The 25,800-nt window shown below is 45.0% G+C and overlaps 2 protein-coding genes across 3 annotated transcripts in view; both read right to left on the bottom strand.

Moving 5' to 3' along the window:
• Window positions 1-312: 312 nt before the first annotated feature.
• LOC118397231 (large neutral amino acids transporter small subunit 4-like) lies at window positions 313-24,352 on the bottom strand. 2 transcript variants are annotated; one of them, XM_035791781.2, is made up of 15 exons: window positions 24,164-24,352; window positions 21,947-22,163; window positions 14,695-14,935; window positions 14,295-14,350; window positions 14,109-14,185; window positions 8,106-8,198; window positions 7,774-7,907; window positions 6,995-7,197; window positions 4,829-4,972; window positions 4,516-4,533; window positions 4,165-4,291; window positions 3,842-3,974; window positions 3,362-3,435; window positions 3,156-3,279; window positions 313-2,877 (listed from the first exon to the last, which is right to left on the bottom strand). In XM_035791781.2, exons 2-15 carry the CDS (start codon window positions 22,104-22,106, stop codon window positions 2,716-2,718), a joined length of 1,746 nt encoding a protein of 581 aa, XP_035647674.1. In that variant the 5' UTR covers window positions 22,107-22,163; window positions 24,164-24,352; the 3' UTR covers window positions 313-2,715. The 2 variants fall into 2 exon arrangements, with proteins under 2 accessions (XP_035647674.1, XP_035647675.1); XM_035791782.2 differs by lacking the exon at window positions 4,516-4,533 and having other exon boundaries at window positions 24,164-24,351.
• Window positions 24,353-24,988: 636 nt separating this feature from the next.
• si:dkey-118k5.3 (protein NLRC3) overlaps window positions 24,989-25,800 on the bottom strand; it is a 6,528-nt gene continuing 5,716 nt past the window's right edge. The window contains exon 7 of the mRNA XM_035791778.2: window positions 24,989-25,603. Coding sequence (XP_035647671.1) covers window positions 25,510-25,603 — 94 coding nt within the window. The 3' untranslated portion in view covers window positions 24,989-25,509. The remainder of the gene's footprint in view (window positions 25,604-25,800) is intronic.

Raw genomic sequence — 25,800 nt, 5'->3', positions numbered from 1 at the left:
ATAAAGTCCTATCATGACCTGCCTGCCACGCCCACCTGGGTCCCACGATTACACCGTTCACAACAGCTGCAAGAATGTGGATTTAGAAACAGATATCATATTCAAGCGTCTCTCTGTCTCCCTTTCTGATTCGAAAAGTGAATCACGGTTCAAGTTGGAATTCAATAATTCAAGTAATTTGTCGCTACAAAGTGAGGCTTTGTAGGTGAGACCCATAGCTAGATTGATAGATAGATTAACTAGTCTATGTTCCTGTCATTGAGAAGCACCTTTTGTAATAAACATTGCATTATATCAATCCACATTCTTGCATTGTGTGTGTGTGTGTGTGTGTGTGTGTGTGTGTGTGTGTGTGTGTGTGTGTGTGTGTGTGTGTGTGTGTGTGTGTGTGTGTGTGTGTGTGTGTGTGTGGTTGGTTGGACAACAGTGTTTGTTCATAGGGTTATGTGTTGCCGGGAAAAGTAGAGGATTGCTCAGCAACTCAGAGAAGTACTTATTGCTACAGCAAATCAGAATTGAAATGCATCAATGTAAATCAGGTAGTGTAGAACAGTGCCAGGTATAAGCCCATAGCAACCGCAGTTCACCTTAAACCACACATCTCCTCTCTATCTAAAACCATATCTCGTCAAACCATTTGTTCTAAATCACATTTGTCTTGAAACAGAACAAAAGCTTGAAGGGTATGTTAGTATCATATTGCAGGTAAAATAGTCGATAAAACTATTACTTTTTGAAAAACAGATCTCCAGACACAAAACAAAATCCGTTCATCGCCAATGAAAAGAATACGCACAAAGTCAATAAGAAGTTCATTCTGCACTACAAAGAGGACTGCCAACACAAGACCAGTCAGTGTATCCGGTGAGAGGGGTATAGGCCCAGGCATTGGAGCTTGATAACCAAGCCTACACTCTTAGAAAACAAATTATTATCATTCTAGAACCTAAAAGGGTTATTCGACTGTCCAAAAGGGTTCTACCTGGAACCAAAAAGGGTTCTCTTATGGGGACAGCCGAAGAAGCCTTTTGGAACCCTTTTTTCTAAGAGAGTAGCTGTGCTGTACCCTATGTTGTTGTGGCAAATTAAAACTGGTAAGAGGTTTGTTTCAACCTGTGCCATGCTTTTGTTTGAAGCACAGTCACTAGCACAGTCACATAGTATTCCCTAGAAGTAAAACGCTGGCCTGCATACTGCACACTGGAAACCCATTGGCCGAATCACTTACTCACAATGGGCTGAAAGCACAGCTATCGACTCAGGCTTTAATCTAGAGTGCTGATGTTACAACAAAAACAAGCCTTTGCTTTCTTGTCTCCCTAGAGCTGTTGGAACAGTCTTAAAACGACAGCTTCTCTGTGGCTTTAACCCTCCACGCCTCTGTTGTCGTCAACAACAAAACTAGAAGGCTGAGTCACAAGGTTTGGTCTTTGAGACACTGGAAGGAACACTCACTAGATGAGAAGATTACGTCGACTAGCTTCTGAAGGTTGCATAAGGCTCCATCCTTACCAATTCATTTACAATGATGACTATCCCCAACGTTACAGAGCCTAATGGGAACGTTATGGCGGTATGAACTCTTAGCACCGTTTAGAGTACTGAAACGTCTATACAACCTGTTTCGCTTATACTTCTAGTTCAAACCACTTGCGACGATAGAGAGGCATTGACGTGTAACAACCACGGAGAAAAATACCGACCTATCGCCAATAACGCTCCAACAACGCACCAATAACATCCTAATCATAAAACCAGTTCTCAGGGTGTGAAGTGGAGGACCTCCAGTGCGGTATGAGACTAACTTGGATCAGAATTAGAAAGTGAGGCGATGTCATTACTGGCATCATTGAAAACACATATAAAAACACTGGTGGTGGGGTATTATAATAGTGAGGAGGACATCACCTTATCTGGTTCTAGTCACAACATTCAGCACTGGAGGTCTTTGACATGGCGTCGAAACGCTTGCGGTTCTTTTTGCTGGGCGACACGGAGAACCAGTGCCCTCCTTTTTGCACTGACAGGCAGGCAAGAGTGAGCATGGCATCGTTGACAAAATTGAAATAAAAAAAAAACAACAGAGCACTGAAACAAAGAGGAGCCTGGAAGGGAGGAGAACGCCGTGACGATCCTCCTCCCTCGTCTCTCCTCAGCTCACAGACCAGCGCTTGTCCTTTCCCATTCCAGTTGTGAGAAGATGAACCATGTCCGTTTCAGTGGCGTGTCCCTGGAAAATGAACCGTGTGTGTGTGGTGTGTTGAAGAGGTTTCACAACACGTGTGTTGTTGCGTTTCTTTCACAGTGTACATCGTCGATGATGTGTTGGGGAGTGTAAAAGTGTGTGTGTGTGCGTGTGTGTTTATCATAGTAGTTCTCTGAAATGTGTGATCATATACTGTATGTGTGTCATGTGTATATGTGTATGTGTGGAGTGCTTGTGTGTATGTGTTCGTATGTGTGTCTGTGTCTGAGGGGGGAATGTAAGGGACTTGAAGTGTGTGTGTGTGTGTGTGTGTGTGTGTGTGAGAGAGAGAGAGAGAGAGTATCGTCTGAGTGCAAGTGCAGACGGTTAGAGGGACCGGAGTTGGTGGGTGAGGTTGCGATTCATCATACAGTTCAGTCACACCTGTGACCTCTCCCCTCCTCACTCTCTCCGTTGCTCCTTCTCTTTGTTGAAAAAAATAATAAATCTCCGTCCGTCAGTCTGTCTCTCTAGACGAAGGCCTCGGGCGTGCTGCCGTTGTTGATCTGGACGTAGATCTTGGGGTCCTCCTCGCGCTCCTGCTTCTGGCGTTGGAGCTGGCGGCTGTAGCAGAGCAGGTAGAGAGGCAGGCAGAAGCCCAGCACCGTCAGCCCCAGCAGGCCCACGTTGACCTGCACATAACCACACACAGGAAGTGACATCATCAGTCAGAAGAAAGGAGCGAACGGCTCTGCTGTTTTCACATTGGACAGCAGTGTGTGCTATGACATGTACTCTGGGCAGATTACTTTAGAACAAGGTGGCTGCTACACATCACTTGTATACAGTAGCCTTTGTGGCATTATGCTCATAGCACATGAGTGTACTTGGGTCTTCAGCATTAGTGAGCAATGGGTGTCCTGTAGTTTGTGTAAGCTCTGGGAAGGGTGAAAGGTCGTTGCTCTCTTACCCATAGGGGGTCTCCCTTCAGGGGGCCCATCATGGCCATGAAGAGGGGCTGCTGCAGCAGGGCAAACAGGGCGCTGATGAGGGACTGCATGCCTGTCAGACTGCCAAACTGAGACGACGGGTACCTAAGGAGGACAACCAGCATGAGGCACTTGTGTGAAGGGGACTGTGCGCACGCACACACACACACACTCCGGAGACACTTACACAGCAGCATACAACCCGCCAACCGCAGAGTGGATGAATCCTCTCACAATGGTGTGCAGAATAAACGATAGAATCTGAGGGCAGAGAAGAAAGGAGAAAGAGAAATAGTTCAACATGTGTTCTAGAATCTACAGGCCCAGGGCATGCATGGTGCCCTGTTCCTCCATCCTAAAATGGAGTCCATGTTTAATAAATAATGACTGGACAGAGATGTTCCCAGAACTGGGTTGGAAATAACTTGCATAACTTGTAATGACACTTCTGTCCGCCAGGGGACACTGTTGCATTAAATAACGGCTCAGCTGCAACAACATGTGAGTCACTCGCCCTCTTTCTTTCTCTGCACCAAGAAAACTCCCTATGGGTCTCGGTGGGCTTTACCAAAACACTGGGATGCACGCAGTGAAATGTGCGCTTCTCCACCGCCACTAGAGGAAAGAGAGAGAGAGACGGAGGAGAGGAAACAGAGGGACGAGTTACCTGGAGAGGGAGGCTGGGGACGAGGCAGGTGACCCCGAAGCCTATCAGTAGCAGGTTGGTGAAGATGAAGGCCCGGGTGGCGTTGGTAATCTTCTGGATCTGTCTGTCCCGACGCTTGGGCTGGGTGAGATCTCTATCAGTGGGGACATCACATGTTACACACAGACTTCTACTCGCTGGTTATACAGATGACAGTCTTGTGGATACGGTCTTGTGGATGCTAGGGGAGTACGTGGGAGGCAGGGGAATGCTCTTCTGGAGTGTGTGTGCCTGAGTGAGCGTGTGCGTGCGAGCGTGGGTGCGTTCGAGCGTGCGAAACTCACCTTGTGCCCGGCTTCACGTTCTCATCCTCACACTCTTTGAGCTTCCAGTCCATAATGTACCCGATCACCGGAGCGGTCATCAGACACAGCAGCTGCAGCACTCCGAAAATGGAGGTGTACACACTCACTGTGAACGGCGGGAGAGACAGAGAAGTGTTATTCCCCAGGACTATTGCCTCCAAAGTTTACACGCCGTCAAAATAGCATGGTGTTTACAGCAAAGTGGACAGGGTTGCAGATTAGGTTATGATTCATGGGGTAGGCCAGAGTCTTGAGTCAAAGTGAATCAGTGTCAGAGGCAGAGAGGGGAATAGATGGGCTGTGCTCATCTAATCCAGCCTGAAGTCTTACCTACTTCCATCTTCTCCTCTGCAGACGCAGTAAGAAGTCAGTGTGACAGGAAGAGGAAGAGGAAGAGAGACAGACCAAGAAGAATTAGCCGAAGCAATTCAGAGATAGAAATAAGGGCAATGTGAAACAACTCCAGGGTGGACGAGATTACAAAGGAGGTTACAAGAATGACAAAATAGCAGTTAGGTGACGAGTCGTGAGGTAAACTACTATGTCAACACGACAAAGGATCGATATCTTGTCATGTCCGTGTTCCAGGCACATTTTCAAGACGCGCACACACACGCACACACACGCACGCACACACACGCACCTGTGCTGAAGTCTCTGTCGGACAGCGACTCCAGGATGTTGTTCATGGCTCCCATGTAGAAGATGAGTCTCAGCTGGGTGACACACATGGTGATCAGGCTGAGCATGAAGATAGGACTCAGGATACTCTTCATGAAGGACTGGGCTGTGGACACACAGGAGGAGAGACAGATCGACAACAGCAACAGAACACGGAGGGTGACATACAGGACTGTAACGTTTAGCATCAGATTGGAGTGAGTTTTCACTGTGTGTACTGTACAGGATAGGCTGCTGTGACGGAAAACTACCAGGGCAAGCTGCTTCACCTCAGAATCAACATGGAGGTAGGGAAACAGGGAAGCTCGGAGTCTAAATAGTCCACGGGTCCCTGGGGTGGCAAGGTAACATGTGGGGGGCCCGCGCTGTAAGCAAAGGGGCCCGGGGCCATGGTCCGTTAATCATCTACTGATCTCAAAGCTGTAAAAGCTGCGGCAGGGCAGTGGAAAAGTCTTAATGGTCACGCAACAGATGTGTCCAGCGTTTATTGCCCAGTGCTGCAGGTATCTCTCCAATGCTCTGGAGAAGGGACCATAGGTGACATACCGGCTGGACAAGAGGCTGGCACATGAGAGCAGGTGGTTCTAACAGTCTGTCTCCGCCTATAACACTGGGTCTCCCCTGTGTCCTGGACCCATAATATGTGCTATTCACAATGTGTTTCAGAGTAGGATGTGGGATCAGTATGGTCTTGCAGATCGTAATGAACAAGAGGGAGGGATCTGATCCTACAGTCTTGACTGGCACATACAGTATGTGACCACAGCGGGATCAACAGTCGTCATGACACAAAACAGTCTCATAGTGGGTTGGTTGATGTAAGAACCAATCCACCAAATGAAGTCCCATCCTTACAACCAAATAGATCACCACCATCACATACATCAGAATGATGAGTAGACAGACAGACAGACAGGGAGGGTGACAGAGAGGGAGAGCGACAGAGAGGGAGAGCGACAGAGAGGGGGAGAGAGACAGTGAGAGAGAAAGGGAGAGGGGCCCCTTGAAAACCTCCTGATACGTGGAACTTGTCCAGCAGGGTTACAGAACCACGGGCATCCATCCTGTGTGTATAATGACCCCCCCCAGAACCCTTACTGACTGCTACCTGCCCTCTGGCCCCTCTGGGCCGCCCCACCACCGCCACTTGAGCAGCACTTCTTGGAATGCGGTCCGAATCGATTGCACGGTCCGTTTGGTACCAAAGAGAGCCTGCAGAGAACCACAGGGCACCCCACTGGGAGTTTGTGACCCGAGGGCCGAGCCCGAGGGGGAGAGGGGGCACAACAGGGTGTGGAGGGGGCACGTGGCTGATTTGAGGGTGTTTGAGGTTTGTGGCTAATTGCAGTGTACAAATCTGGGTTAAGGCAAAGTTCACAGCCAGTTGCGCGTTTGCAGGATTTCATTTGGGAGACCTCAGAGCCAATGACAGCACTCCCTCAGACAAGCTGTCAGCTGGGACCTAAACACTGGTTGGTGGGTGAGCCCACTCTGAAACATCAACAAACATTGCACCGTTGTAGTTAGAGCCCGTATTTACAAAGAGTTATAGAGTATGGAATAGAATCCATCATAGAGGAACAGTCAACCATATTCTAGATCTGGGCCTGTGTCTAGGATCAATTTAGCCTATTATATCATAAAAAAAATATGATTATATGAAAAAGTGGGGGATCTGACCCTAGATCAGTACAAGCTACAGGCCCAGATCTAGCATATGGTCAACTGTTTACCTCTGTTTACCCATAAAGCAGGGCTACAATGATCCATTGTATTGTTGTATGGTATCTAAATTCGACACCATGGCTGGAGCGGGGTGTTGTGTTGGACAGTTTTTGTGGATCTTCAGACAGGTTTCTGGCAGACATGTCCTTTGTTGTGTCCAAATGATGTGTAACAATGAAACTGGCACGCTGGCTTTTGGCCTCATGGAGTATGGATTTGTGGAGGTACAGAGCTTGAAACCCATTTATGGCAAATCCATTTTGAGAATGAACCCCATCACACTCACAATGTGCACAGAAAATGCACAGTCATTATTTGTTTTCCTACTCTCCATCTGAAAGACATCAAATGCATCATGTTCTCTGGTCTGGGATGAACAGATGTGGCCTGGCCAGACACTTACATTCCTCCTGAGACTTGCACTGGACCTCCAGGTCAACGGTGGAGAGACACAGCTTGTTGCCCTCCTGTTGGGCCAGCTCCGTGGGGTTTTGCTTCATGCTGTTCCCCACGCTGAGTCGTCTCCCCACCGTGGTCACCTGGCGGTAGAACTGCTTTCCAGTGATCTTATGGTCAAAGCCCAGCCAGCTGAACTTGATCTTCACACTGAGGGAGACAGAGAGACAAAGAGAGAGAGAGGGAGAAAGGGAGCAGGGGAAGAGGCCAAAACAGAGGAAAAGATGAGACTAAATCCAGCTGTATGAGAGCAAAGCCAGTTGAGCTCCTCACCTCATTAGCTTTCCTGTACACAGGGCCTCAAGCCCTCGCCATGCTGCAGAGGAACGTGTGCTGGGGGGATGTAGTGTACTGAGCTCCAAGGAGAATGGAGACTCTATGGAAGGCCTTAATATTCCTACTCCAGCTTAAGTAGATGAACCTCAAGTCCTAGTATTATCCCCTAAACCTGTTATTCTTGGCTAATATTAGGTTAGAACTAATGCTATACTCTAACTAATAATATAAGTTATCACATAATGATATAGGTAGCAAATACTAGTAATACTAAACTAACATTAGGTTACAGGAATGTCTGCTATTTATAGGTTACCAGGAATGAAAATATGCTGTAAAACTAATAATAACTAAGAAAGCTAACTCATTTTATGTTGAGGAGTGTGATGTTGAGGAGTGTGATGTTGAGGAGTGTGATGTTGAGGAGTGTGATGTTGAGGAGTGTCTTACCTGTAGTCCATATCCTCAGGTCCAGGGAAGGGCTCCAGGGGCCAGTTGAAGAAGCAGTTGATGAAGACGAGGCCAGCGCAGGCAGCCCACACCAGCAGGATGGTGATGAAGGTGGCTCCAAGGTCATAGATCACCTGACGAGAGAGGAAGCAGGGACCAACAACCACAACATTAGCCTCTGTGTCCGACCTTCACACTGCCGTGAGGGAATAGGGAAGTAGAGTCAAACAGGTAGCCCTGATAGATGAAAGCATAGTTAGCCTCGATAGCTAGCCTCCATAATGGTGTGCATGAGTACGTAGACTAGCTAAGTAGATGTGTCTGTAAGTTACCTTGATCCCAGGGAAGGTGACAGCGGAGGATGCATACGATCCAATCATGAGAGCGATGAAGGTGGAACGAAGGTCACCAAACATATTGGGAAGCTGAGGAGAAAAGCACAAGAAAGAGACGGGACATAAGATTAGGCCACACTTGAATCAGACCAATGCAGTCACGCGCATAAAGACTCTTGTGTAAAAACGCATGAATAGCCATAGAGACGCTCAGTCACCGTTTTTCCAAAAATGGAAGGCCTGTCAATCACACCAGGGAATCGTAAATATGTTTTTTGGGAGGTTGTTGACAGAGAATGAGTGATGTGGGTGGAGTCTTGGTGATGCTCTTCCCCCACACTATTTATGACAGAGTGAGAGAAAGTCCAGAGCAGCTTGCATATGTAGCCCTCTTCTTGAGCTTAAAGCACAGGCTGTTCCCAACTCAACTCCTAACTGTAAACAACTGTTCTTGAGAGGAGAAGGAAGGAGAGAGGGGGAGGGGAGGAAAGGAAGGAGGGAAGGAGGTAGAGGGAGAGAGAGTAAGAAAAATAACATTTTAAAAAACAACATATCTCCACTGTGTGTGCACTTGAATCTCCCATGACAGAGTCGGGGAAGGGAAAGGGAGGGAGAACAAAAATGCCACTGATAAAAACACCAGCACAACAACTCCTGAACAGAGCTGTTTCATGGCATATTTATTGAACTGGGTCATAGTTCAACAGTTCTCCAAGAACTCCTCCGAAACCAATCTCTCCATCCGTCCATCCACCCTCACCACAGGTTCCCTGTTTGTCCGAGCCATGGAGGAAATCTCTCACCTCGTGCCGTGGCCTCCCCAGATGGCATTACCCTTAACCACTCATTTGAACCAAGGTTAACAGCAGAATCAAAACGTCCCACATGACAGCTACACTAACAACCACATTCCAGTCCTCCTGGAGAAGTGAAATGAGCTGGGACCATCTATTATGACACATACAGTAGGAGTGAGTAGAGCTCTACTGCAACTCAGCACTGGTGCCTCGTTGTCAGGACAAGAAGAGGTGTGTGTGTTCATGTGTGTGTGTGTGTGTGTGTCAGGCTGGCAGATAGAAGAGAGAAACACTGGTCTTATGCAAGGCTACCTCTCCACCATCACTCCTAGCACCCTACCAACCTCCCACTTAGCACAGCTTCAATCAGCAGTGTTGGCTGTGGCATTGCCCTGGAATAAACTCATATGGAATATGCTGAATAATGTGCTTGAGCGTCATCAGGGATGTGACTTCCATTGCTCTGCTCTCCTCAGTTCCCCTATCTATCTGTCACCACCAGACCGTCAGTGTGTCATCAGACTATCACATGACTTTCAATGACCTCACTGAGTCAGTTACAGACGGACAGAGACAGACACAGACCAAAACAGTTACTAACCTATATCCCAGTCACCCTTTGTCTGTCTGTTCTGCTAATATGGTTGTTTACCAGGTTTGGATGTAATGGAACGAGTTCACCTGCCTTTGATCAAATGAAGGACATGCGGGGGAAAGGGGAAATAGAATGAATTGTCAACAGAAGGTAGAGTCCAAAACATCAACAGCATCTGAAGGTCCAAACCAGCTCCCAGCTTAAATGCTGCAATTACTGTAGTTGCCTCATTAGTTTTAGTGTTCTGAAGTCAGTTTGACTGTGAGTTACTGTGGTGGTTCCCAAAACAAACCACCACAGACAATTTTCTCGTTCACGAGCGGAAATCAAACCACATAATTATGACGTATAAGAAGGATATCCAACTGTAAATGTAATGAAGGAGGTAGATTTACAGCTTGTGAGAACAGGCAGGTTCAGGTTGGGAAACAGGACCTGTGTCACTTAGTGAAAAAGTCCAGGGGGCGCTACGTTGTAGAACATTCAGATATAAATACTTTATAGGATGTAGAATAAGGAAATCACGTCAGCACTATAATAATGACATTTCTTTCTGCAACGTTGAACAATGTTTTCCTACTGACCCTGGCTCTGATAGCGGTGTAGCCATGAGTTTGTCTCCCTAATCTACCTGGCCACAGTACAGTGCTCCAATTTCGGAACACTTCCCGAATTCTACTCCATCAGGCATGACTAAATACTGTGTCTAGAGGCAGAAACGACAAAACCCAGGGCTGGTTAATGATTGGCCAACTCTTTTCTCTCTAGGCCAATCTCAGTTAACCTGAGACATTACCTGTTCCTGTTTCATGAGTACTGTCTCTGGCTTGCATCCCAAATGGTACCTTGTTCCCTACATAGTGTACTACTTTTGACCAAGTCCCGATGGACCCTGGTCAAAAGTAGTGCACAGTATAGGGAATGGGGTGCCATTTGGGGCACAGAGCCATCTTTTTGTTAGCTATGCTAGTGCCAGGAAGAAAAGGCAGGGTCAATACAAATGGTGGACTGTCTGCATTCACCTACCAATCTCTATTTGGCTCCATTTTGGGATCTGAACAGTCATGGAGATAAAAGTCTGTTTGTAGAGTGTTGGACTATGAACAGTGTCTAACTCTATAGGATGTACTGGAAGCTAAACAAGGTTGCTATGTACTTCCATTCTTTTACATGTGTGTATTGTTGTGAATTGTTAGATTCTACTGTCAACAACATGATGGGCAATCCAGTAGTCTTTAACCGATACAGGCTGATGACTGTGGCTCTATACACTGCAGTCGGTGCAGTGTTTGTGCCCTGAGCAGATAACAAAATGTCTGCAAAACACTTTCAGACACTCACAGCGGTGACACTCGGCTACGTGCTAGCAGATATCACTTGAGGAAAATTGAGAAAACCCCTATCTGAAATGCTGAGTGATGTCTGCAGACAGTATAGAATGCCTGTGGTAAGCAGTTTTCCTCTAAAGCCATTTAAGGACGCAAGTCCTATCCTATTCTTATCTAAGTAAATACTCTACACATTCTACACTTTGCATATCATACTGTTGCTTACAAGGGGAGGTGCATGAGTGTCTCAAATATGTGCACTGCAGTTCAACTTGGAAAACAAACCCTAGCCAGAAAACAACCCCTTGCGTCTGGGTTCATCTGATTCTTTTGTGTGACGGCAGCAATGATTGTTATCTTTAGTGCAGCAGACGGAGAAAAAAGTGGGAGAGAAAAGAGGAGAGTGGAAGAGTGGAATAACTAAAAGCCTCTGAGGCACAAAGGCCAGAGAGAACAGACAAGGAGGAAATGGACGGAAGGGGGGGGGGACAGAGAAGTGAAAGAGAGAAGAGGGGCTGCTGTTGCGTAAAAGCAGTAGTGCTTACTGGGCTGGTTCTCAGAAGCCAAAGGAAACCAGTACAAACCGGTCCAATCCTGACAGGACAGAACTCCATCATAAAATGAGTCAACATGCTGTGTCCCTGACGACCACATGCAGACAACACCGGCCTGAATATCTCCATCTCTGTGCCACCACTCTACCACTCTCTCCCTCTCCCTCCCTCTTTCTCCCTTTCTCTCTCTGTCATCAACACTTTGTTTTGCAGTACTGGCCTTGTTGTGAGTCCCTATCCACTCCTACTGGACGTTAAACCTAAAACTGAGTGTACAGTGAAAGCAAAAACAACAGCATGTGCAGCAGTTGACTGCCCTCTACGATCCATCCCTGTCCTTTAATAAGGAAGTCGACATGACCCTGCGATCAGTCCTCCACAGTCTAATAGTGTCATCAAGCGCCAGTTAGCAAGTCAACCTCTGATGCTAGGACATTTTACAGGCAGGGGGGTGTCGGTGGTCGTGGTGGCGACCCTGTCTGAGTAGAGAAGAGCTATTGTTAGTCTAGCCTGGTCCAAGATCTGTTTGTGCTTTCCTGGCAGGAGAACGACATATGCAAATGTGGGACTAGCACAAACAGATCTGGGCCCAGTCTATCATTAGTCCACCTCAGCTTCGGCATTCATCTCTCTACCCTTGCCATCGTTCTCTTTCCAAGTGCCAGGAAGCAGTAAATAATCATCTAGGTAAATCGAGCCAGACTGAAACTTAATTCCCCCCAAGGACCTAATGACACAAATCCCGGAGAGGGATTGGGCCCAATGAAGAGGTCCTAAAATAGAAAGGGATTAGAGTTTCATGCAAAACATGACTCAGAGATAATAGAATCATCTTAACACGTGCCGCAATGTACAAGAGGAGGAGCGCTGCGTGTGTATGCATGTGCGTGTATGCGTGGGAAGAGTGCGGAGAGAGGGGCTGGGGGGTCTGGTTGAAAGAGAGAGAGGTGGATAGAGGAAGGTTAGGAGAGATATCTGCAGTGGTGATTACTAATACTATGGCTGACTGAGGGAGAGACTGAGTTCAAAGCTATTAAAGAGAAGAGGGAGGGACGGAGAAGAGAGAGGGAGAGAGACAGACAGCCTGCTGCTGGTAACCGGAGAAGGGGGCAGACAGAGATCGGCTAGGCACTTTACTGATAGAAAACAGAGGTGTGCAGAGGAGAGCTCTCTTTTACCGCCTTGGGTTCTCCTCCACTTGTTTACTGCAGCTGTACTGCCTGGGACACAGAGTGCTGAGTGTGCAATCATAGGGAGGGAGGGATGGAGGGAGGGGGCAAGCTGCCAAATCACCCCCTTTCAGCAAATTAGAAGAACCAGGAAGAAGAGAACACATAGAAACAAAGAAAAAAGGTTATGGAGTAGAGGGGCATCGCGGTGCATACCTTTCCTTTCGTGTAAACCTACAATCCAGATGACTTTGAAACACAGAATAAACCTAAACATAATCATATCAACTGTCTGTGGGGGACAAACTCACTGAGTTCAGACTGATTGAATGAGATACAATGTATCCATTTAGTCTTTTGTGGGGGAAAAAAGGGTATATTTTTTTCTTTTTTGAAATGTAAAAAATCTTCTGTGAAAACCTTTGACCCCCACACCCGGGAGGAGATGGAGAAAGTTCAGAAGAATAAAGGTCCCGCTGTACAAGAACAACATGAACCTAGACCAGCAGTGTAAAACACACTGTTAGTCAGAGCAAGGAATTACCGCAGTGAGGTTACTGCAACAGAACAGCTGAAACAACGCCAGAGGCCAGTTCTTTGGCACTCACACACACACACACACACACACACACACACACACACACACACACACACACACACACACGAGGGAACTAAACAGCCATAGCAGGACAGGCTGAGACATGCTGGTGTGGGGAATGAATGAAACCAGAGAAGATTAAAACAACACATACAGTATGGGAGGGGGGGGGGCAGAAGAAATCAGCTGGGCAGCTTCTGGGTGTAGTGGTAGTGTGTGAGTGTGCCAGCCAGACAGACAAACAGACAGAGCCCCTCTGAACCCCTGCAGTGGGGGGTGGTGGGGAGGCCAGGGACAGGAAACTGCCAGGGAGGGGTTGAACGAACCCCAGCAGGGCTAAGTGTGACAGCCTTCCTACTTCCTGTTTGTCAGCTCAGCATACCGTGTCTCTTTTCTCTCAAAATGATTGTGCGTGTGTCATTGTCTGTGTTTTATCTACGCAGATAAACAATGAAATCATGTTATCTGTAAACACCATTGTGTTAGTGAAAACCCGGCCGGACCTAAGGCAAGATCAATCAGAACATTTAGTCTAGCTGCCTGTGAACCCTGGCGGTCTGCGCCACCCAATCAAAGGCCTGCGTCCCTGTCAGGATCATGAATAAGTAATGAGGAGGTGTCTTTTTTAGGCTCTCAGCTGGACCAGAGCACGGTTGAATAATTGATTTCTAACACAGGGTCTTTCTCTCTCCTTTTCCTTTTGCACGTGGCCTCCCTGTGATGCAGCACTTTCTCCATGCTGATGACACCTCCATGGGAGGGTTTACGACATGTCCCGCCCACCCAACCTTCTCTCTTCGCTCCCCTCTCCACGTCTCTCTCCTCACTCCTCTTTCTGCTCCCCTGTCTCCCTACTCCACCCTGCACCCTAGCGCCCCCCTCCACCACTGTTCCCCATCCCCACCTCTCTCTGCTCACTCCCCTCTCTCCCCTCCCCAGCAGGAGAAGACACCACTTACCGTGAGGGAAGTAAAGGTCATGCACATTCCTCCGAACCCGTTCAGTGCCAGAGCAAAGAATATGAGGATGGACAGATCTGGACAGGGAGAACCACATGTGTTAAGGAGACGGGATGGAACAGACACACATACTGTACTAGAGTAGAACGTTGAGTAAATAAAGCAAGAATGAAGAAGTATACATACTCTTGGGGTCGCTCGATCCATAAGCGATCAGGATACATGAGAAGGCAAAGCAGGTACTGAAATAACAGAACAGGTTGAATATGAGGAAGGCTTGTCACACAAAGATACACACCCAAGTCAGAAATAGAACATACCAATATATGCAGCAGGAAGTTGCGGCCACTAAAAAGTAGTAAACCCTGTAGAGGTTTTTGTGACAATCTCAATCAAAAAATTTTAGAGTGCCGTGTTTGCGGCAATTATTCTGCCAATACCGGGCGCCATCCCACTTCTGACACCAATATAGCGAATCTGATGTCCAGCCCCTGCCGGGACTCAAACCTGGGTACCGAGACTGTCAACATTAGCTTAAATTATAGTGGCCGCAACTGTACATACCACCTCGTCTCTGTTCTCTTACCTGCCGAGCAGCCGGAGCTTGCGGGGGCCATACTTGTCCATGACAATGCCCAGGGGCAGGGTGATGGCACTGAGGAGGAAAGAGCCCACGGTGAAGGCCAAGTTCAGCATCTCATCCTGGTCCTTACAGATGGGCCAGCCGTTCATCTGGAGGTACTCCTCCTCCACCACGGGGCTCTGGGTGATCCCCTCCGCATCCCCAGCCTGGACTGGCTCAGACTGGTTCTGACTGGTGCTGTTACCTGGAGGCACAAGAGAACTTTATGGAACCTTCAAATTCAACTTGATGATCCCAGAGGGAAATAGATTTAGCATAATACATAGAAGATATCAAAACATGCATTTAAAAAGGGATTCCTGGTGTTTCGGTAGAGAAATTAAACATGATCCGACCATCAAGACGGGATTGGAAAAAACAGTCATGCTAATTTGACCTGAAGACCCACAGACGAAACAATCACTCTAAGGTTCCTTCCAAAACTAGCTTGATTAGATAGAATGTGCCAATTGGGAGAACGTTATGGACCATCTGAATGATGAAAACATCCTGAGAGTGCAGATAGAATATAGGTTTGTTTGGAGTTGGATTGCAACATTTCTTGCGTAAGTGTTCTAAGAAACGTCCTCCCTCACTTGAGACCATTGATTTCAGAGGAAATATCTTGAAAAGTCATCCACCTCATTTGCATGCCTATATTTGTGTTTCATTTGTGTCTCGTGTGTCTCTTCCTGAGGCAGTGTGAGCCATGGACAGGCCAGGGAGACAGAAAAAGCTTGGTGAAAGATACTGTAACAAACTGTTGGGATCAACAAGTTGCAAAAATAGCTGGAAGACACTGGGTCTACTCTGAACCCCCATGCAAGGCAGCTCCATGGCAACCCAACCACCTTAGCACCCCCAAACGTTCCCAGAGTGAATCCCCAAGAGGATAGAGACAGAGCGCTCCAATCATCAGTCATTTATGTCCATCTTTCATACTTCATAGCACTGTTTGCTAAAAGGACCGGAGACCAGTGACTTGGTTATGAGGCTTGTTACGGTTGTTGTTGAGGAGAGAGAGAGAACTGTAGACAATACCCTAGTCTCCATGAGTTTAACTCAGACAAAACAGATAACACAAAAGATTATGATGACAGCCTTGACAGTGACAAGTCTCGTAAAATAATATATTTTTAGTGGCCTAGGGGAGCTAGTAAGGCATTGAGTAAGGGCCTGGGGGAGGATAGGACGCAAGACAAACTGTTATTGTTTTCAGTGATTTTTTCAGGTGATGTGACTTTGGACAACCTCTCCAAAAACCTTTGCTTGAAAAACATCTTGTTACTAGTCTTGATAAGCAGGTTGTTGTTTTCTTGAGGGTGAGGCTGCGAGTAGACATGGCTGTCTTATATAATATGTAGGTTAAAGGTCATGGTAGATGGCAGTTAACACATAGGTTAGCAGAAGGCCAACGGCAGCTGGGCCTGCCTGGCTGGGGGGGGCTCTTACTGCTGAGTAATCCAGACAACGTGAGCCTGTACTGCTGCTGAGTCAATAAGGGAAGCGCCCTGAGCGACGCACAGCACAAACACTATGTTAGCGCAACAATGGCCTTATACCGCCTTCAAACAAAACACTGTTCCCTTCTCTGTTCTGAGGGTTTACATCGTGATTCTAATGAATCGCAAAGCATCCAGTTTCATTGAAACCATTTGACACAAAAATGATTGTGACGTTATTGCTCTGATACTACAGTTCACCTAGCCTAAAATATTTGAATACAATTTTTCCCGCATTTATCTAGCTAGGGCCTGCAGCTATCTTCCTTGAAATTTAGTCTGAATAAGAACATTCAAACTCTAAGGCCATGCTCTAACAAGATGATTACATTACCAACATAAGAACATAACGTGATATGGGTCATCTTTAAGCTGATAATCCATCAAGGGGAAATGGATGTGTTTCTTACTCATGTCAAAAAAACAAACATTGCTTTGTGTAATAATCAACTAATCAATCTTCAACTAATCTATCATTCGATCTGCCCATAGATGCTGTGTCAATCTCGATGCGTCTGACCGATCACTTATCAGTGATACATGTAAATGACTGAGAGAATCAAGCGGACTAGCCTTGTTGCTAGAAAATGGTTGCCATCAGCGTAGAATGTCTGTATTTCCTCACATTGACTCATCGGAGGAAGCCAGAGATAACCAACTGACAGTATTTTTCATCATCATCATCAGCATTTAAAGCTCTATCTATTTCAAAACAGTGAGCAGACAGAAGATTCATCAACTCCAGATAAATGTCCTCTCTAACACCGCAAACATCCCACTGTTACTGAGCGCTAATAACGCTGAGACAACACTGATTCAAATAGTTGGCTAATAACAGCTGGAAGGAAGCTAGCCTGGTGCCAGATTTAAAAAAGGAAACAAATATGCTTTAATGTCACATACACCGGATAGGTGCAGTGAAATGTGTTGTTTTACAGGGTCAGCCATAGTAGTACGGCACCCCTGGAGCAAATTAGTTTTTTATTTCACCTTTATTTAACCGGGTAGGCTAGTTGAGAACAAGTTCTCATTTACAACTGCGACCTGGCCAAGATAAAGCAGAGCGACAAAAACACAGAGTTACACGTGGAATAAACAAACATACAGTCCATAACACAATAGAAAAAAAGTCTATATGAAGTGTGTTCAAATGAGGTAAGATTAGGGAGGTAAGGCAATAAATAGGCCATAGTGGTGAAATAATTACAATTTAGCAATTAAACACTGGAGTGGAGTGATAGATGTGCAGAAGATGAATGTGCAAGTAGAGATACTGGGGTGCAAAGGAGCATAAAAATAAAATAATGGGGATAGTATGGGGATGAGGTAGTTGGATGGGCTATTTACAGATGGGTTATGTACAGGTGCAGTGATCTGTGAGCTGCTCTGACAGCTGGTGCATAAAGTTAGTGAGTGAGATATGAGTCTCAAACTTCAGTAATTTTTGCAATTTGTGCCAGTCATTGGCAGCAGAGAACTGGAAGGAAAGGCAGCCAAAGGAAGAATTGACTTTGGGGGTGACCAGTGAAATATACCTGCTGGAGCGCGTGCTACGGGTGGGTGCTGCTATGGTGACCAGCGAGCTGAAATAAGGCGGGGCTTTACCTAGCAAAGACTTATAGATGACCTGGAGCCAGTGGGTTTGGCGACGAATATGAAGCGAGGGCCAGCCAACAGGTCACAGTGGTGGGTAGTATATGGGGCTTTGGTGACAAAACAGATGGCACTGTGATAGACTGCATCCAATTTGCTGAGTAGAGTGTTGGAGGCTATTTTGTACATCACCGAAATCAAGGATCGATAGGATAGTCAGTTTTACGAGGGTATGTTTGGCAGCATGAGTTAAGGATGCTTTGTTTGCGAAATAGGAAGCCGATTCTAGATTTAATTTTGGATTGGAGATGCTTAATGTGAGTCTGGAAGGAGAGTTTACAGTCTAACCAGACACCTAGGTATTTGTAGATGTCCACATACTCTAAGTCAGAACCGTCCAGAGTAGTGATGCTGGACGGGCAGGTAGGTGCTGGTAGCAATCGGTTGAAGAGCATGCTTTTAGTTTTACTTGCATTTAAGAGAAGTTGGAGGCCACGGAAGGAGAGTTGTATGGCATTGAAGCTCGTCTGGAGGTTAGTGAACACAGTGTCCAAAGAAGGGCCAAAAGTATACAGAATGGTGTCGTCTGCATAGAGGTGGATCAGAGAATCACCAGCAGCAAGAGCGACATCATTGATGTATAAAGAGAAAAGAGTCGACCCGAGAATTGAACCGTGTGGCACCCCCATAGAGACCGCCAGAGGTCTGGACAACAGACCCTCCGATTTGACACACTGAACTCTGAGAAGTAGTTGGTGAACCAGGCGAGGCAGTCATTTGAGAAACCAAGGCTGTTGAGTATGCCGATAAAAATGTGGTGATAGACAGAGTCGAAAGCCTTGGCCAGATCTGTGAATACAGCTGCACAGTGTTCTCCCTTATCGATGGAGGTTATGATATCGTTTAGGACCTTGACCATACACGATGAGGATAGAGTTATGACAAATGTGCTTTTCCAAGTTCCATTACAGAAATATACAGTTGTTCTATTCTGTTCTATTGTATTGACTGGTATGCTTATTGGTACACTTAAAACCTAATGGGGTATTTGGTGGTAGTTGTATTATTACTGACACTGGACGCTTCATACAAAGAATAAAAACAAGAGGCTTGAGATATTTCCTGTGCAATATGTTCTGTCCACGTTGTCAGTGAACCAGCTAAACTGAGTGGAAACCGAGCTAAGTCAACAGTACACACCTTACAGTGTTAAACTAACAGACTCTACCAAGATAAATGAAATGGGGGCATGGTGACAGGCTAGTTCATGTGACGAAACACAAGAGCTGCTGGAGAGAGAGAGAGATGAAGGGAATGGGAGTCAACAGTGTTGTATGTAGGAGGAATGCGAGCCTCACACTTCAGTGTCGGCCTAACCACACACTTGTATGTTAGCAGACCAAAACAGAAGCAGCCCATTGTCCAATCTCAGATCCTTTAAATGGAACCAACGATATGGGGACTGAGGTCACAATGACACCAAACACAAAGGACTCTAAGCAATCTGTTTAACAGATGCCCTTTGAACACATTCATATTTTAAAACATAAGAGAAGAAAAGGATAAAAGTGTGTTGAGACTGACCTGATTTGCATAAATGAAAAGGCCTATTCACATGTTAAATGCTGCCTGGCAAATAGAAAGCACTGTGGCAGATGATCAGAGGACTCTTGAGTCAATCACAGGCCATGATCTATCAATATTATCATGTCATCTAGTCCATCACAGGCCATGATCTATCAATATTATCATGTCATCTAGTCCATCACAGGCCATGATCTATCAATATTATCATGTCATCTAGTCCATCACAGGCCATGATCTATCAATATTATCATGTCATCTAGTCCATCACAGGCCATGATCTATCAATATTATCATGTCATCTAGTCCATCACAGGCCATGATCTATCAATATTATCATGTCATCTAGTCCATCACAGGCCATGTTTTAATGAAATTAGGTTACGACCTACCTAATGATGATGTGCTTTATTTGTCTTGTCATTTCACCTTTATCATATCAAGGTCTCAGTAACGACACATATTTCTCTCCCTCCCTCATGCCCACTTCCGGCCCACTGCCTCCCTACGTGTCTGTGTGTTTGAAAGATGAAAGGAGGACAGATGAGTCATAGACTATGAGAATAGAGCGAGAGAGAGAGAGAGAGAGAGAGAGAGAGAGACAAAGAGAGACAAAAAGAGAGAGCGAGAGCGGAGAAAGATCCAAGTCACCGGGTCGCTGTAGCATTTGGATGCAAATAAACCAACAAAACAAAAGATACACAGAAATGTACCTGGTACTTTCACCCCAGATCCCGCCCCCACCACCCCCTGGTTTCATCCATCATCTCTGGGATGTGCATGATTTAGTGGAACCATCAAATCCCCACAGAGAGAGAGAGAGAGAGAGAGAGAGAGAGAGAGAGAGAGAGAGAGAGCTCTGAACCATAGCTGCATTAGAGGCTTGTTAAACAGGCTGACCACTATCTACGTGTTCTTTTTTCTCAAAGCTCAACATTGGCGGGGATGAAAACAACGCAATAGTCTTGGCCAATGATCTAGTAAAACCCCCTCACACACTTTCAACACTAGCCAGGCTGTATAGGTGCATTTTTCTTTAAAGGCCATTAACTCTCCTTAATGGCAACATCGTCAATAAAACTGTACAACAGCCCCAAATTAGGTAATCATCTGCAGCAGTTATTCTGAGCCTGTACTCATAAAGCATTTCAGAGTAGAATAGCTGATCTAGGATCAGGCTCCCCCCGTCTATGTAATCTTATTCATGATCTAAAAGGAGAAACTGATCCTATATCAAATCAAACTTTATTTGTCACATGCGCCGAATACAACAAGTGTAGACTTTACCGTGAAGTGCTTACTTACAAGCCCTTAACCAACACTTGGGTGACTGGAGTCTCTGGCTAATTTCTGGGCTTTTATTATATAGGTCCTGGATGGCAGGAAGCATTGCCCCAGTGATGTACTGGGCCGTTCGCACTACCTTCTGTGGCGCCTTACGGTCAGATGCCGAGCAGACGCCATACAAGGCGGTGATGCAACTGGTCAGGATGCTCTCGATGGTGCAGCTGTAGAACCTTTTGAGGCTCTGGGGACCATTGCCAAATATTTTCAGTCTCCTGAGGGGGAAAAGGTTTTGTCGTGCCCTCTTCACGACTGTTTTGGTATGTTTGGACCGTGACAGTTTCTTGGTGATGTGAACACCAAGGAACTTGAAACTCTCGACACGCTCCACTACAGCCCCGTCGATGTTAATGGGTTCATGGGCCCGCCTTTTCTTTTCAGCACTCCTACTCTGTGACTCTTTGTGAATGTGGCCCTGGTTTCGTTTGCATTGACCCTCATGGGGGAACTGATCATGTCAAATGTAAGTGGAAACTCGTACAATTCGTCTGCTCAATGTGATTGGATTAGAAACCCCCATCACTTCATCCCACCCTCGCCCACAGAATATCCATTCTATCACACCATTCTATTGTAACCCCCAATGAAAGAACTTGTGGTATTGTTCTAAAGAGCTCTTTTGTTCTAATTGAAGTGCTGGATCGTTCCAACCAACGTGATTGAATTAAAACTATAACGACACATAAAGTCACCTTTGTCTCGCAGTAGTGAAATAGAAACACCTTTTGTTGCTGAATTAAATAAGTATAATACGTAGGACTGCTTAAAACACACTTAATATTTGATAGACCTTCCAAGCCCAAGTGATATACATTCACGTGTCTCACTTACTGAGTGAGACAGCAATAGTTGACATAGAAAAAATAAAAACAAATGTTGCTAAATGTCACAGTGAAACAAGCATTTAAAGCAACATAAACCAAGCATTCACTGAGAAGAAAAAAAACTTGCATCATTTTCATATGTACAATACTTGTGTAATAACATAGGTATAACATATAATGGTATTCATTTTTGGGGTTTCTTATTCATTGTAATAAAAACAGTCCACAACATAAAATATATTTCATCACCTTGAATAGTGTTATACAACCATTTTTCTTCATTTCCCAACCCCTTATATTGAAAAAAACCCAGGATATATAACACAGAGCATTATGGGTATTGTAGTGCATCATGCTACACAGCCTTACCAGGTTCTCTGCAGAGGTAGGAGTAGAAGCCTTCAGACTTGAGCATGATGAGCAGGGACCCCCAGCCCAGCAGCACAGCAGAGAACAGCAGGTTCTCTATGACCGCAGTCACAGCCATCCACCAGCGCCTGGAGAAGGCTGTGGCCAGGGAGGGTGCCATCTTCACAGGTAGGAGAGGGGCACAACAGGGCACGTAGAACAATGGAGGGCTGGTCGCCTGGAAGATAAGGTTGATACATGGTAAGGGCCAGGCCTAAGAGTGTGAAGAGTAACATTTGGTAGTTGTTTGACATCCGTACTATACTAAACTGTGTATGAGTTGTTGAGGGACACTTCAGAGGTAGCCTATACATAAGGGGAATATACCTACACAAGGATGCAAAACATGAATTTCCATTGCAAATAACAGTACATTATGCTAATTATGGTATGTGTACAGTAGAAGACGAAGCTATCCTTCTTTAAGTTACTGGGCATCCCTTGTCTTTGTCCTTGTAGGATAATCATTTTTCACTATTACAAAACAGCTGAGCTCTTACAGGAGTGTGCCTGGACCACAAAACCCCTCCTACTAATGTACCAAAACCCCGCCCTGGCTCCCTCTGATTGGCAGGTAGTTTTCTGGACCTCTACCATTGGCTATATATTAACAATGCTACCAAGAATGACTCCACGTGAGGGCAAGTTCCAGCCGGTTCGAACCAGTGCGGCGCGAGATTCTCAGCGACGACATCTCCTTTTTTGTTCCCATCGCCATCTTCACCCGACATAAATACATGCATTTGGGCTAAATCATGCAACGTTATATATAATGAGGATACTTTTCCTCCACTATGCCTATGTATCACGAAATGTAGCGTAAAAAGTGTTTCTATTTATTTCAAATTCATTCACAAATAATTGTATGACCAGCGATGAACTACACACATTTTATTAATTAACAAAAACCCACGCTGGCCAATTAACTATTAGACATGCATGGCATTTTATATTAGTCTGAGGTCGTATTATTTTCTCCTGAATTCACTGTCATTTTATTTTCACTACATAGTTTCTTATAAATGTTAGTTATTTTATCGATATGTGTGAAGGTCAGGTCCTCAGTACTATGGACAAAGTGCATAAAGCCTACATTTTCATTCACCTTGTCCTTAAGAGACCGTATGGTACCGTATGGTGCGGGAAATGAGCAGCTCTGTAAACTGGTCTGAACTGGACTGAAATCATCAGCGGTCTCAATGCGCCTCAGCCTCCTCCTGCACCCCCCACCCCATCTCGTTCGCATGAAGCTCAGCTGTTCAGTATCGTAAACACAGCACGCCGCGCATAGGAATAGTCTCACCGTACGCACCAAAACTGCAATTAGCCTACAGCTTCCAAGCAGTTCCAAAAATCTAAATGTTCCTTTATTGGTGCTGTTTTGGTAGCAACGACATTGAATGGTTTCACTATCAACATGCATAACATGTCCCCGCAATGGTAATGTTATTACTAAAAAAGCGGAATACATATGGACGCACAAGTAAGACAGTGTTGCCTAATATGGCTGTACTTCGTTGGAAAGCGCAAATTTCTCTATGGACATTAAAAATATATATGTTTTACTATTATATTCTATTATTCCATTCTAAACCCTTAAACTCAATCTGCAGAGAAGCAAATAAAATGATAACGTGACACTGTTAAAAAGTCGACATTTCAGTACATTTATAAGTCAACTGCATGCTGTTATTTCCCTATAATAATTGTAACATTTGGAGACGGTGTATAGGCTACTCAAGCAAAACACCACAAACAAAAACATAATTGGGATGATCACCCCCTCTAAAATCATGTTGACTACACATCATGTAACAGTAAAGTGGCTCCAGGGGAAACTAACACCACTGCAATCAACAATAAACACATCTTGTGAAAACATTAAATTCATTGTGTAATTGACTCATACTTTCCTTGATAGCCTATACACACACTGTCATCTTAAGTTTCCATTGAAACATTGTTGCATGTTTTGCCTATCATAATCAGTCTACATCATTTCAGGGTCGGCTACGAAGATATAACAGAATAAAAACAATGTTGCTTTTCTGCACACTCAGTGTAACATAGCTTATATCTTTTTTTCCGTGATCAATTTTCAATAAAAGCAAAGTAGAGAATTTACAGATTCTTCCCCTTAGAATAACAGTAGAGCATCCCTACAGTGCGGTACCATACCTGAGTTTTTGGAACCACGAACAAGGTCGCCTGCCTCTCCACTCCGTCTCTGTCTTCAAATCTATAGTTGTTATTCTCAAAAAAAAACTAAATAACAGCTATATACTGTAGACTATACTCAATCTTTTGTTTCTTTGCATCCACATCTCTCTTCAACGCAGATTCCTGCTTTTATTTTCGCACCGAAAGCTGCACAAACAAGCCTGGGTCTCCATTGGCCAGGTCCTGAGCTAGAGACGAGCGCAAACCAATCAGAGAGCGCTTAAATGATTAAATTAAATAATTAATTGGTGACAACAGCCAGCTAATGTTTTGACACAAAAGATAGGGTGGGGTGGGGGGTTATCGTAAATACGATTAACTTAAATAGAGGGGGGGGGGGGTGGGGGGGGTTATAACAAATAAGATTAACTTAAATAAGGACCGGTGCACTCATTGTTTTATTTTCAATTACATTTTGCACATTGCCTAGTCTATTTATAGATCAAACAAAAACAGCAGACTTGTTTAATGGTTTAGTTGTTTTGGGGGACAAACTTTTCCAAAGTGCATAACAATGGTAATATGAGTTTCTAACTTCACAGGTGAGAAAATCTATAATTAGATGTGTAGTATTGGTGCCACGGTACCTCATGAAATACAATCAAAGAGTGGGCACCAGAAAAACCTTGTTGACGTTATTCGTCAGGCAACTTGACATATTGGGAAACAAAGGATAATGGCATGTCCCCATGGACCAGACTAGGAAGGATGCAAACAAAAAGACTGCAGAAAAGTGTATATTGAGGGGGACATCTTGTGGTAGAATAAAGAAATACTCTCAACTTCGTTTTTTCCCCCTCAACTTCATACATTTCAATATGAGTTTTAGGGAGTGAAATTTAGTTGTGAACCAACAATTTATTGTTAACCATTAATGCCCAACTTTGTTAGAGAGGAAACATGATAATCTCATTTGCACACAGTAGACTATGACCCTAGCCTTCCAGTAGGGAATGTGTATGCAGCTATATTGCTCTCTGCTGGCCATCCATGGACGTATCGTTTAAACTCTTTGCCTGGAGGCGTTTCTGACACATAAGAATGTGAATGAATGAAAACAACATGTAGATCTATTGCAGACGATTTCATTGACAAATGGCTACATTCATCGACCTACTAAAACCTGACAACCAAATGTAAACTCTTAGTTGTCTGAACAAAAATAACAATGAAATACTAATAACATCTTTCATACCATGTACATGTGCAAATGTACCATACCACACAAATGATAAACAACCACACCATCCACCACTGATAAAGTACTTGGAGTCTATCATCAGCAACAGGAAAGGCAGATGAAATCAGACGCACACTTTGATGTCCAGATGAGATGTGCTCCTGGCGAACTCCTTCAGCTTCCCGACTCCCTCCTTCGATAACTTGTTGTCAAACATCCTGAGCAAAGAGACAAAGTCACAATGAAATGTCAACATATGTAAAAGACTATCTTGTTTAAATAGCAGGAAATTGAGCAGATAACAGTATCAATGCTGAGTAAGCTAAACTACAATTGTTAAAGGTTGCAGACGCATACCTCCAGATTAGAATTGGAATGACTCAATGTTTTATAAGAAATGTATTCATTACAGCAC

This window comes from Oncorhynchus keta, chromosome 18, assembly GCF_023373465.1.
Source record: "Oncorhynchus keta strain PuntledgeMale-10-30-2019 chromosome 18, Oket_V2, whole genome shotgun sequence".
Classification (NCBI taxonomy): domain Eukaryota; kingdom Metazoa; phylum Chordata; class Actinopteri; order Salmoniformes; family Salmonidae; genus Oncorhynchus; species Oncorhynchus keta.
The sequence above is the reverse complement of the archived record's forward strand: the minus strand, read 5'-3'. Positions and strand labels throughout refer to the sequence as shown.

Bases quoted from the DNA above. Each gene is read 5' to 3' on its own strand.
- LOC118397231 (XM_035791781.2), bottom strand. From the start codon at position 22,106: ATGGCACCCTCCCTGGCCACAGCCTTCTCCAGGCGCTGGTGGATGGCT. The intron at 4,973-6,994 runs GTAAGTGTCTGG...GTGTGTCCACAG, and splicing joins GTGCAAGTCTCAGGAGGAAT to CCCAGTCCTTCATGAAGAGT. The intron at 2,878-3,155 runs GTAAGAGAGCAA...GGTTATGTGCAG, and splicing joins TGAAGGGAGACCCCCTATGG to GTCAACGTGGGCCTGCTGGG.